The 12,676-nt window shown below is 41.3% G+C and overlaps 1 protein-coding gene across 2 annotated transcripts in view; it reads right to left on the reverse strand.

The window, feature by feature from the left end:
* LOC130926809 (Krueppel-like factor 7) overlaps positions 1 to 552 on the reverse strand; it is a 72,494-nt gene extending 71,942 nt beyond the window's left edge. For both annotated transcript variants that reach the window (XM_057852057.1, XM_057852058.1), the window contains exon 1: positions 130 to 552. In XM_057852057.1, the coding sequence (XP_057708040.1) occupies positions 130 to 231 (102 nt within the window). In that variant the 5' untranslated portion in view covers positions 232 to 552. The remainder of the gene's footprint in view (positions 1 to 129) is intronic.
* Positions 553 to 12,676: the final 12,124 nt, after the last annotated feature.

Below are 12,676 nucleotides of genomic sequence, written 5' to 3' on the forward strand. Positions count from 1 at the left end.
AAATTACGCAAATACATAAAACTGCAATAACGACAAGCCAAACTAGATCTTGATGCTTTAAATTGGTAAATATGAAGACAAATTGAAAAAAAATATATATATACATATTTTTTAAAGCTGTGAACTGACCTGCTGCCAATTCTCCTCCAGGGAAGGCATCGCGGAGAAATAACCAGTGTCGTGCACCAGTTGGAGTTCCTGGAAAATACTGTAATTAGCCAGCACGTCCATTCTTGTTGTGCACGGGCAACAAGAAGAAGAAAAATGTCCACAATCAAGCAACAAGAAAAAAAAAAAGTCCGCACGGAAGTGTCACATCCAAACAATTATTTCCCCATCTCACGTTCGGAGAAAAACCAAAAACAAGGAAAAAACAACTAATGGAGAAGCAGAAGCAGAAACACTCCAAATGAGCGCGTACTTTGATTAAAATTTGAAAAATCGGGGAAATGCAGCTTAGTTTTGCGGGTTGCGCCTCTGGCAGCTTTGCTTCCGCACAAGCAGCTCGCCATGCAGGCTCGGGCTGCGGGTTGCCAGGTCTGCTCTTCGGCACAAGACGGCCAGCTTCGCTATGCTTTTGCAGGTTGCCAGGTTCCACGCGAATGGGGGACCGCGAAGGGGGCGTGGAGATACCTGTCAGTCGCTGCTAGCGTGACCATATAAGGTTAATAGGCTCCATGATGTCAGCGCTGCACGAGAAAGGAGGGAGCGGATGGTGTGGAAAGAGGCGGAACCAAGAGAGAAGAAGGCTCCCCATTGGCTGGAGCTCGCTGTCAGCCCCGCCTCTTCGTAAAAGGCGGGGGTGAGTTATTTTTAGCGGCCTTTAAAAACAGCAGCAGTAGCAACGGCAGTCAGTCGAGAGAGGACCTCAGAGAGAGGAACGTCTTTCGAGTTGCTCAGCAATAACAAACGGCATGAGCGTACACGTGAAGCTCGAATACAACACAAGCAGTGTGAGCGCGCACGTGAAAAGTAGTGCCTGAGGCTAAATATGTTGCTAATTAAAGCTAATTGATGACAAAAGTGGCAGAGGAATCCTTTTGTCCAATGTGACACAAGTAAGTTTTTAACATGACTTTTTTTTTTTTTTTTTAAACCATTATAATGCAAAGTAATAACTTGTATTTCATATAAAAAATAAAGTTTGATAGAATTAGCAAGTTAGCTTTGGGATCGTGGCATAGCGTGATCCTGTTCCATTACTTTTGACTGCGATAGACGTCCAATAGAAGAAGTCGGACATTAATGACGTCACCAGCCACAACAAAGCGTCGCCATATTGAAAACGGGGCAAAAGACGAGTCCCAAGCAGTTGCTCTGTCGTGCATTGTAATACAAACGCGTTGAACTTTCGTCTTATTTGCGGTCTTTTTTTCCGTCGGAATGACTAAAAGTTGCTGTGTTGCCACACAAGGAAGAGTTCGGAGCCGCATTTGAAGTTCTTCATTCTTCTTCGTGAGAAGAAAATGAGAAAAAAATGGCTGAAAGCAATTAATCGAGGAACAGTAAAAGAAGATGGTTCCGTGGATAATTCTAGCCTGTGGGAACCTAAATCCAAGCACATTTACGTTTGCAGCCGACATTTTATTACTGGTGAGTAAACCTTAATCGATTTTTTTTTGCCCCAATTAGCTGCTAGGATTCAGTAGACTAGGCAGTGGTTATTATTACCGGAACCGACAACTCGGAAAGCGTTAATTTTCTTTTGCTGTGAACTGCTCTGATTGGTCAATATGTATATTATTGGCCTGGTGGGAATTGGTTATTTTGCCGTGACGAGTTCAAGGCTAAATAACGCTTGGAGGCGAATTACCGGTTACGGCAGAAATAATCACTGCGTACATACTACCAGTTTTCTTAGTTCCACAAAGTACATATTCCACGTAATTGATAAAGGTCAACTTACTGGGTGACTTTATGAAGTAGTTCTAGATGTTTCCGAACTCCACTGCAGGCCATTCCTTTGTTTATCCAGCTATCAGCTGCGACTTTGTATGGGCAGATTTGCAAGCCAATAAATGCTAATTTTAAGTTGTATCGCTTCCTCGCGTCTGTCGGCAGTGACTCGTGATAATAAAAAGTCATGTTTAAGACGTTTTTATGAACAAAAGACGCAAAACATACAGTAGCTGAAATATATGAATGTCAGACAACGTTTGTCTACGGCTGTTTAGTTGAGCGGGCCCCCTTCACAAAATGGCGACACGTTGCTAAGCGAGGTGACGTCATCGTGACATCACGCCGACTTCCTCCATCCAATTTGACTGGGGTGCTGACCATTGGGGTTACAGGATGCCAGGTGTGGGTGGCCATTAACTTAAGTGGGGGGGTAAAAAAAAAAAAAAATACAATGCTCAAGTAGGTTGAAATCCAGCGTAGAGCTCCTGCACCTTAAAACATGTTTTGTTTTCTCCTTGAGATAACTGTTGTTGTAATTTGGTCTTAACAAATAAAAGTTGATTTGATTTTATTTGACTTAGAACACATCCATAACTGAACAGTATGGACATGCAGGTGACAATGTGTTTTTTTAAAGTAACCTATTGTGTTTCCTCAGTTTTATCATTATTATTATAGTTATTCTTTGTTCTACAGCCCCTTTGAGCTCAATTTGACCCCCTTAGAATGCTTCAAAATGCACCAAAATTGGCAGGCAGCTCAAGACAGGTGCAGTCTTTGATACCGTGTAAAGACAAATTCCAAATACACTATGTAGCGCCCCCTAGCAGTCACTCTTTGTCCCGCCAACGCTTTGAGCCCTACTTTAACCCCCCCAGAATGCTTCAAAACTCACCAAACTGAACAACCAGGTGAACACTGGTGAAAACTTAAAATATGCGTATGTGATTTACGCAAAATATGCGTAAATGTGTGTAGCGCCCCCTAGGAACAAAACCAACATTTCTTTATTTTAAAAATTTTTTTTTTAAGGTGAAAGAGGAGGTAACAACGCAAAGGTTAAAAATTAGAACACATCAATACTATATGAATGAATGAATGAATGAATGAACGGTGCCCAGACTGCCGTTAGTGCTACATCCAGTTTTCTTTGGGTGGGCAGAACGTGTCTGTGGGTGGGCACTGCCCACCCCTGCCCCCCCGGCAACGCCCCTGGTGCTGACAGCGTCAAATGAAAATGTCTATCGCCGACAATGGCAGCCAGTGAGTTAAAATGGAAAAACGTGTATGATTAAAAAAAATTCTTAATGTGAAATTAAAGCTAAACAAATGCTGCAAGCCATCCCAGTCCAGTTGGATAGGACGTTGTCAATGACAGCCAATGAGTTGATTTGTACTGGTTGATTTGGTTGGTTTTAATCTTGGTATTGGATGAGCAATTAAACATATCGACGCCTTAAAGACACACTAGGTAACTTTTTAGTTTTGGTCCATTTTAGTGACCTTTTTCCTTTTTGCCTTAAGGAAGACTGCATTTCTCATGAGGACCAGCGCACAGCATACACGGAGATTAAGGCCATGTCCACATGTAGCAGGATATTTGGCGAAAAGAAGACATTTTTCCACAGTTTGGCCTATCATCCCCACGCACGCGCACATTTAAACCAGGGTTCTTAAGAACGACGGGGAAAGTGAAGAAGTGCGAATTCTGCGTTTGTGGTGCCATCATGTGGACACTAATAACCGAAGATTTAACTGGAAACGTCACTGACTGCGACAAACTTTGTCCCCACGTCACATGTGAGACCAATGTTTACATTTGGAGTAAATTAGACAGGCGCTTTTTTTTTGTTTCCATTTTTTTTTTACAAACTCTTGCTGTGCCTCTTATTGAAAAATGATATTATGGATATTTATTTTATTGTTATAAATGTACTTAAAAATGATTGAAAGCGGCTGGCTGTGGAAGTTTTGTTTTTTTTTCACACAAACGTGCAGGTGTGGATGCAATTATTTTTTTCTCAACGTATTAGGGCAGGATCCTCGGTTTAAAAAAGAAAAAAAACAACGTGCTTGGTGTGGACATGGCCTAAATGGGAGGCCCCTGGTGGCCGAAAATTTCATTGCATGTAATTTACTTTCCAACATATGAATTTATAATTAAGACTTTTCCGGGAAAATGTTGTCTATAAAAGTAAAGCAATAAAACAAACAAACAAAAAGGAACGAAATCAACAAAAAAATATTTTTATAATGGGTCAAAATTATTTTTCAAACAGATCATGTGACTAGCACCTTATAGACAGCCATTTGCTTTGCTTAGCCAAAAAAAAAAAAAAAACACCTGAGGACAGTAAAAACAAGATGGATATACCTATTTTTTTCAAACCTAAGCTTTCAAAAGCGACAACAACTGCTGAGCGAGAACCAAGGATTGAAGATATGGACCATGAAACGCCGGAGAGCACCGCTAAAATGGTGAGTGGAGTTTCAGTTTGTCCCACTAAAGACACTAATTGTACATCAGAGCCATAAAGGGTGTACCATATTCAAGGGACGACGATCTTGGCCAAAAGCATAGCTGTCCTAACCAGCCTGGTTTAGAATTCCCCTAAAAATGATGGGAAACAAAAAAGGCTCATTGTCAATGTATTATTATAAATATTCCTGGCTGGAATATTTAGTCAAAAGGGATGCTGTCTCCTGTTTTGCCTGCCACCATTTTCAAACTCGCCACAGTGAGGATTCGTTTTGCAAGGGTGTGAGTGACTAGAAAAACTTGGCATTAAATTATATTTCTCCGTGGAACGCAAAAATAGGCATCAACTTCTCCACAGAAAAATGCGCGCGCGCTCGCTCACACACGCACGCACACCCAGACCCACATATCTGGGATTCCTGTATTTACGAGCATGGGCTAAGCTACTAACCGAGCATATATCTTGTAAGGTAATTCTATCGCTGAAACTGTTTTGCCCCCCCCCCCCCACACACACACACACACAAAATTCAAACTCCGCCTATGGCATACAGTGTTGTAAAATCCTGATCTCCCGGTCGCCTGCACATGGACTGAACAATGTTTCTGTTTCCAGCAGCATGTGAATGATGAATAGTAATAAGATAATGAATCCATTTGTAGCTATACAATAGCATATGATGATGTTGAAATTAAGAAACGTTTGATTTTGTACCGTATAAAAGAGTAAAAAGAGTACTCTCATAACATGATCAAGATCATGATATAACGTGATCAATTTCATGTTAAAATGTGGTAAATATCACATTTTAATGTAGTTTATATATTATATATTTATAGATTTATCATAAATGTGATGTCCATGTTTGCCATAACATATCATAACAATTCCTAATTGTGCTCAATTAATGAGTGGTGGGTCCACACGTCACCAGAACCGAGAAAAAAATATTTGTTTTGCTTTGTTGATGCAGCACCTAAATTTATCACATTTTAATATGTTAATTTATCACTTATGTGCTTTGTACCTTCTTCATTTATCAATACGTGAATATCAGGCTACCTCAAATGGCATATATGTTGTAATTGTTGGTATCAGGTGGCCTATATTTGAATGTGCTTGATCAGCAGCATATGAAGCGAAGGGAATTACATCCAACAAAGAAGAAGTCACGCGACGTCCCCCACAGGTGCGCCACCGCCATCCCTGGGGACGGCGGAGATGCGCTTCTCGTAGGGTGAAAGGCGTTCGGGGGCAGCAGATGGCTCCTAGATGAGCTCTTAAGACATTTTCAGCATTGATTTTGACCGAGAGGGTGGAGGGGTTGATCAATATGGCTGACAGATTGACAGAAACAGCTGGTTGCACTCAAAATACAAACTAGTGCCACTAGAATTGCAAGTACCCTGGCTAGCACAACTACTAGTGTGATTCCAGTTAGCAGAAAACCAATGACTACAACTGTACTTAAGACACTACTAATACAAGAAATCTTACTGCTGCTGCTCTACTACAATGATTATACTCGTGATGCACCAAAAAATTTGATGGCCGAATATTTTTACAATCACGAAACCTGAATTATAGACTTCACCATTAGTTGACAGGACAGCTCCTATAGAATTTGCGCCACGCCTTCCCGGAGAAGGGCTGTCATCCCAGGAGGACGCCTCATCTGAAGACGGTACACAAGAAAGTCCGCCCGTCTCATCAGACCATAGGACATGGTTACAGTAATCCATGTGCTTTGTTGACATGTCTTCAGCAAACTCTTTGCGGGATTTCTTGTGTACCGTCTTCAGAAGAGGTTTCCTCCTGGGGTGACAGCCATGCACACCAATTTGATGTAGAGTGCGGCATATAGTCTGAGCACTAACAAGCTGACCCCCCACCTCTTCAATCTCTGCAGCAATGCTGACAGCACTCCTGTAGTGAGTCACATGACATTTTGGGGGGAAAATGACAAGCAGTACTTAATTTGGACCTTTAGGGATGTAGGTATTTACTAAGGGGTGTACTCACTTTTGTTGCCAGGGGTTTGGATATTAATGGCTATATTTTGAGTTATTTTTAGGGGAAAATAAATTAACTCTATTATACAGTGCCCTCCATAATTATTGGATTTATAATAATTATGTGGTTTTTAGCTACTAAATTTTTTTTCCTAAATAATATGGGACCTTGATGGGAAAAAAAAAAACAGAAAAATCCAACCTTCAATACAAGTGCATTTATTCGGTGGGGAAAAATCCCACATAAAGAAATAATTATGTGACATCAAATAATGTGTGTCACAATTATTAGCACCCCTGGTGTTAATACTTTGTACAACCCCCTTTTGCCAACAAAACAGCACCTAATCTTCTCCTATAATGTTTCACAAGATGGGAAAAGACAGAGAGAGGGATCTTCAGCCATTCCTCTTTGAAGAATATCTCTAAATCATCCAGAGACCTGGTTCCTCTCCTCTGTACTCTCCTCTTCAGCTCACCCCACAGGTTTTCAATGGGGTTGAGGTCTGGAGACTGAGATGGCCATGGGAGGAGCTTGATTTTGTGTCTGGTGAACCATTTCTGTGTAGATTTGGCCATATGTTTAGGGTCACTGTCTTGCTGAAAGACCCAGTGACGACCCATCTTCAGCTTTCGGACAGAAGGCAACAGATTTCGATTTAAAATGTCCTGGTATTTCAAAGCATTCATGACGCCATGCACCCTAACAAGGTTCCCAGGGCCTTTGGAAGCGAAACAGCTCCACAGCATCACTGATCCACCCCCATACTTCACAGTGGGTATGAGGTGCTGTCTACACGCCAACAAGCTGTTTGGGAGGCATGCATGGATTGTTGTTTTTTTCATTCATCTATCTACTTATTCTCGCAGTCAGCTTGATGTCACGATGACGTCATCTCGCATAGCGATGTGTCGCCATTTAGAGATGGGGGCACGCACAGGTAAACATCCGTAGACAAACGTCTGAAATTCATATATTTCAGCTGTGTTTTGCATCTTTTTTTCATAAAAACGTCTTAAACATGACTTATTATTATCACGAGTTATTGCCGACAGACGCGAGGAGGCGATACAACTTAAAATTAGCATGTATTGGCCTGCAAATCTGCCCATACAAAGTCGCAGCTGATAGCTTGATAAACAATCCAAAGGAATTGCCTGCAGTGGAGTTCGGAAACATCTACAACTACCTCAAAAAGTCACCCAGTAAGTTGACCTTTATCAATTACGTGGAATATGTACTGTGTGGAACTAAGAAAACCGGTAGTATATATGGAGTGATTATTTCTACCGTAACCGGTAATTCGTCTCCAAGCATTATTTAGCCGTGAACACGTCACGGCAAAATAACCAATTCCCACCAGGCCAATAATATACCGATTGACCGATCAGAGCAGTTCACGGCAAAAGAAAAATAATACTTTGCGAGTTGTCGGTTACGGTAATAATAACCACTGCCTAGTCTATTGAATCCTGGCAGCTAATTGGGGCAAAAAAAAATCGATTAAAGTTTACTCACCAGTAATAAAATGTCGGCTGCAAACGTAAATGTTCCTGGATTTAGGTTCCCACTTGCTAGAATGGTCCACAGAACTGTCTTCTTTTACTGTTCCTCGATTGATTGCTTTCAGCCATTTGCTTGTCACGAGGAAAATGAAGAACTTCAAATGCGGCTCCAAACTCTTCCTTGTGTTACAACCCGCAACACGACAACTTTTAGTCATTCCGACGGAAAAATAGACCGCAAATAAGACAAAAGTTCAACGCGTTTGTACTACAATGCACGACAGAGCAACTGCTTGTGACTCGTGTTTTGCCCCCATTTCAATATGGTGACGCTTTGTTGTGGCTGGTGACGTCATTAATGCCCGGATGTCCGACCGCAAGAATGTGTCTGGAGGAGAGAGAGGAAGCGCGCGGATAACAGTCGAGGTTGGAAAAACAGCTTGTTTAGGGGATTGCTTGTTTGGCGTGGTTGCGGCCAACAGTAACCGTTAATCCTGCAAAAAAAAAGGAGGTGAGCCCAACTCTCCGTGCGTTCTCTATATCCAGTGCGACGCTACAATAGATATTCCTGACATTTTGATTGGGTGGGCACGACTCACGTCTGGGTGGGCCTTGCCCACCCCGGCCCCCCCATACATCGGGCCCCGTGAAAAAAAATGCTTAAATATCTGCAGAAAGGCTAGGGGTGTACTCACTTTTGTGATACACTCTATATATTGCTATTGGTCCTGAAAATATAGGTGATTGTCTCTGCATTTGGCTATTTTTGTGCATCTAGCGTAATATCTGAGAATTATATGACCATTTTAAGTTTTGTTATACTGATGTAAAAAATGATTAATCGTGATTTTATTAGGGAACGACTTTGTATTTTTTATGCCGCTGTCCATGGAGACTCATATTACCTAATGGAGGTGCCTGTTTTGGTTTTAGGTCGCTAGCAGCTTTGGTTTTGAAAATACAGTGGTACCTTGACATATGATCTTTTCGACGTCGGACATAAAGTTTGACTCGCCATTTGTTTCTAGATCCGACGTCATGCTCTAAATACGACGATTTATGACAGCGCCGCAGTTTTTTTGTTTTGCCTGAGGACAGACGTACAGCGGATTTTCTTGTGAGAGAAAACATAGGTACCAAGGTAAGTGCAGGTGGTGAATAAGGAAAAAGGTGGCGCTTACCATTGAAATGAAGATGGAAATGATAGAAAAGCATGAGCGTGGTGTGCGCATCAGTGAACTGGCTCGACAATACGGCCGTAGAATGTCTATGATCTCAACCTCCTCCGACCTCCGTTAGCCAGTCTTTATAAGTTAAGGTGACAATTATTATTATGGTAACATCGCCAAAGAAATCGCCAGCTTCGTCAGGTTTTTAATCAGTTATTTCAGAACTTGTGCAACACAACACGCCTATTGTCCGCCGTAGTTGACGCCAGCAACAAAACATTAAAATATAAGGTAAAATCTCTACCGTACTCTCGATGTCATCGTACGTTCAGGTGCAGCACGCAAAAAACGTCCGCTACATTAGAATGCGATTCGTTACATTACCAGACAGGAATTATTATTATCACAATATTATTTTGATTTTTATTCATAAGTTTTTTATTTGCTATGTGTAATTGCCATTTGTAGTTGTACCAACAGTATTTATTAAGGATTTAGTGTAGGTTTTCGGGCTGTGGAACGACTTAACATTCCTGTCAAGTTGTACGGTTTCGGCGTAATTTGTACAAGTGAGCACTGATTTTTAAATGTGTACGCCGTGCGTTCAAAATCTGTACGTTTTTCATGCATTACGTTTTTTTTTCTCCGTTCGGATTTTGTCACCGTTTCGGCAACGAGACTGTGCGTTACTATGCGTTATGTTGGTTGAATGACGTGAGAAGAGTCAGAGACACGGAGAGAGAACAGTGTTTGTTGTGACGCTGTAGCAAACGCGATGCTAGGCTAGGTGGCTCCACTACTACCTGACTGTAGCCGACAGCCTACAATCTACGCCTACAGTATATATATCACATGCATATAGAACTACATGTGAAATGACAGACTCTGCGGCGTTGGTAAACAGCCGCCATTTTAAAGCAGTAGACTTCTTCTGTTGTAGTGAACCTTCCTAGCTAACCTAAGTACCTTTTTATCTAAAATACTCCTAAATTGGCAAAATCTTGACTTGAATCTATCTTTAAATGATGAAACAGTTATAAAACTTTCACATGTCGAAAGTAGACAGAAGGGAACTAATGCAAAAACAGGAGCAATTTTAACAACTTTAACGGTTGATTCACAACATTAAATGACTTCCAATCATAGCAAAGGTTACTATGTTTTTTTGTTTTGTTTTGTTTTGTTTTTTTTTGGGGAGGGAGGATGAAAAAAATGAACATGAAAGGTAACACCAGTTACTTTGCCAAGTAACTAATTACTCTTACATTCAGGTAACTGAGATATTAACTCAATAACTTTTTGGGAGAAGTTATTTGTAACTGTAATAATTACTTTTTAAAAGTAAGATTAACAATACTGGTCATAAAGATGAAGTCTGCAGAATGAAAAGTGACGAAAGCGGAGATTTTATTCTGCCAGTTTATTGCCAAACACAATTTGTCGGCAAGTATTGCTGATTACTTCTCAGAATTAGCAAAAGAAATGTTCCCTGACTCAAAAATTGCATCGGTAAGTTAATTTTATCAATTGACCTTTAAATTTACAATTGGACACACTAACGAACTACCTTCAAGTCAAACTAAATTGCGAGCTGAAGTGCCATGAAGTGCAGCCAGCAAAAGACATGATAGAAATTGCCAAAAGCGCTACATACAATTATAACAAAAGTCACTGTTAAATTTTAGTAATCATGATGTAGCTGAAGATATTGATTGTTCTTTGATTGCACCAGGTTATATGTTACAATATTACCAATGAATTCATATTATTTTAAAAATTCAGGTTTTTTTTTTCATTGCACGCTATATACAGTGGGGCAAATAAGTATTTAGTCAACCACTAATTGTGCAAGTTCTCCCACTTGAAAATATTAGAGAGGCCTGTGATTGTCAAAATGGGTATACCTCAACCATGAGAGACAGAATGTGGGAGAAAAAAAAAAACAGAAAATCACTTTTTAAAGAATTTATTTGCAAATCATGGTGGAAAATAAGTATTTGGTCAGTACCGAAAGTTCATCTCAATACCTTGTTACAGTGGAGAGAACAAGTATTTGATACACTGCCAATGGGTTTTCCCATAGGCAGTGTATCAAATACTTGTTCTCCCCACTGTATGTAGCCTTTGTTGGCAATAATGGAGGCCAAACGTTTTCTGTAACTCTTCACAAGCTTTTCACACACTGTTGCTAGTATTTTGGCCCATTCCTCCGCGCAGATCTCCTCTAGAGCATTGATGTTTTGGGGCTGTCGTTGGGCAACACGGACTTTCAACTCCCTCCACAGATTTTCTATGGGGTTGAGATCTGGAGACTGGCTAGGCCACTCCAGGACCTTGAAATGCTTCTTACGAAGCCACTCCTTTTTTGCCCTGGCTGTGTGTTTGGGATTATTGTCATGCTGAAAGACCCAGCCACGTCTCATCTTCAATGCCCTTGCTGATGGAAGGAGATTTTCACTCAAAATATCCCGATACATGGCTCCATTCATTCTTTCCTTTACACAGATCAGTCGTCCTGGTCTCTTTGCAGAAAAACAGCCCCACAGCATGATATTTCCACCCCCATGCTTCACAGTGGGTATGGTGTTCTTCGAATGCAATTCAGTATTCTTTCTCCTCCAAACACGAGAACCTGTATTTCTACCAAAAAGTTCTATTTTGGTTTCATCTGACCGTACCACACTCTCCCAGTCCTCTTCTGGATCATCCAAATGGTCTCTAGCGAACCGCAGACGGGCCTGGACGTGTACTGGCTTCAGCAGGGGGACACGTCTGGCAGTGCAGGATTTGAGTGCCTGGCGGCGCATTGTGTTACTGATAGTAGCCTTTGTTGCTCTGGTCCCAGCTCTCTGTAGATCATTCACTAGGTCCCCCCGTGTGGTTCTGGGATTTTTGCTCATTGTTCTTCTTATCATTTTGGCGCCACGGGGTGAGATCTTGCATGGAGCCCCGGATCGAGGGAGATTATCAGTGGTCTTGTATGTCTTCCATTTTCTAATAATTGCTCCCACATTTGATGTCTTTACACCAAGCCAGAGGTTGCGCTAGACTTTTTCGTTGTCTGTCATTTTGACTGACAGGGTCATAAAAATCCGGTCATAATCTATTTTTACCCGTCACTTAAATTTTTGAAATGATGATAATGACATTGTGGTGACCCTTTGTTTGGCATAATTCACCTTCCGTACTTGTGTGTCCATTTGGCCGAGCGCGTTAGCAGCTACGACACAGTCACGTGACAGAGACACTTAAGAGCCGCGCGCATTCCGGCTTGAATAAAGTTCACAGAGAGCAGCAGAGCTACAGCGGCTCGACACAGCAGTTCGAGCTAACAAGACTTTTAACATTGCATACCGCTTCAGCATATTTAATAGTATTTAGTTTTCATTCATTTTAAATTAATATTCTGTCCGGACAAGCTTCACAGAGAATCCACACCGTGCCATCACACATCAAGCAGATGAATATGTAACTTTTTCTCCGCAGTGACAAAAACAGCTGACTGTGGCCCCAGTAGGTAAGGCTACATATGGAACAATGAAATTAACAGTTCACCTGCTGTGGCCTGAACGGAGTCTTACACCTTCTTCCTGGTGCGCATGGACTTGAA

Source organism: Corythoichthys intestinalis, chromosome 12 (assembly GCF_030265065.1).
Source record: "Corythoichthys intestinalis isolate RoL2023-P3 chromosome 12, ASM3026506v1, whole genome shotgun sequence".
NCBI lineage: Eukaryota > Metazoa > Chordata > Actinopteri > Syngnathiformes > Syngnathidae > Corythoichthys > Corythoichthys intestinalis.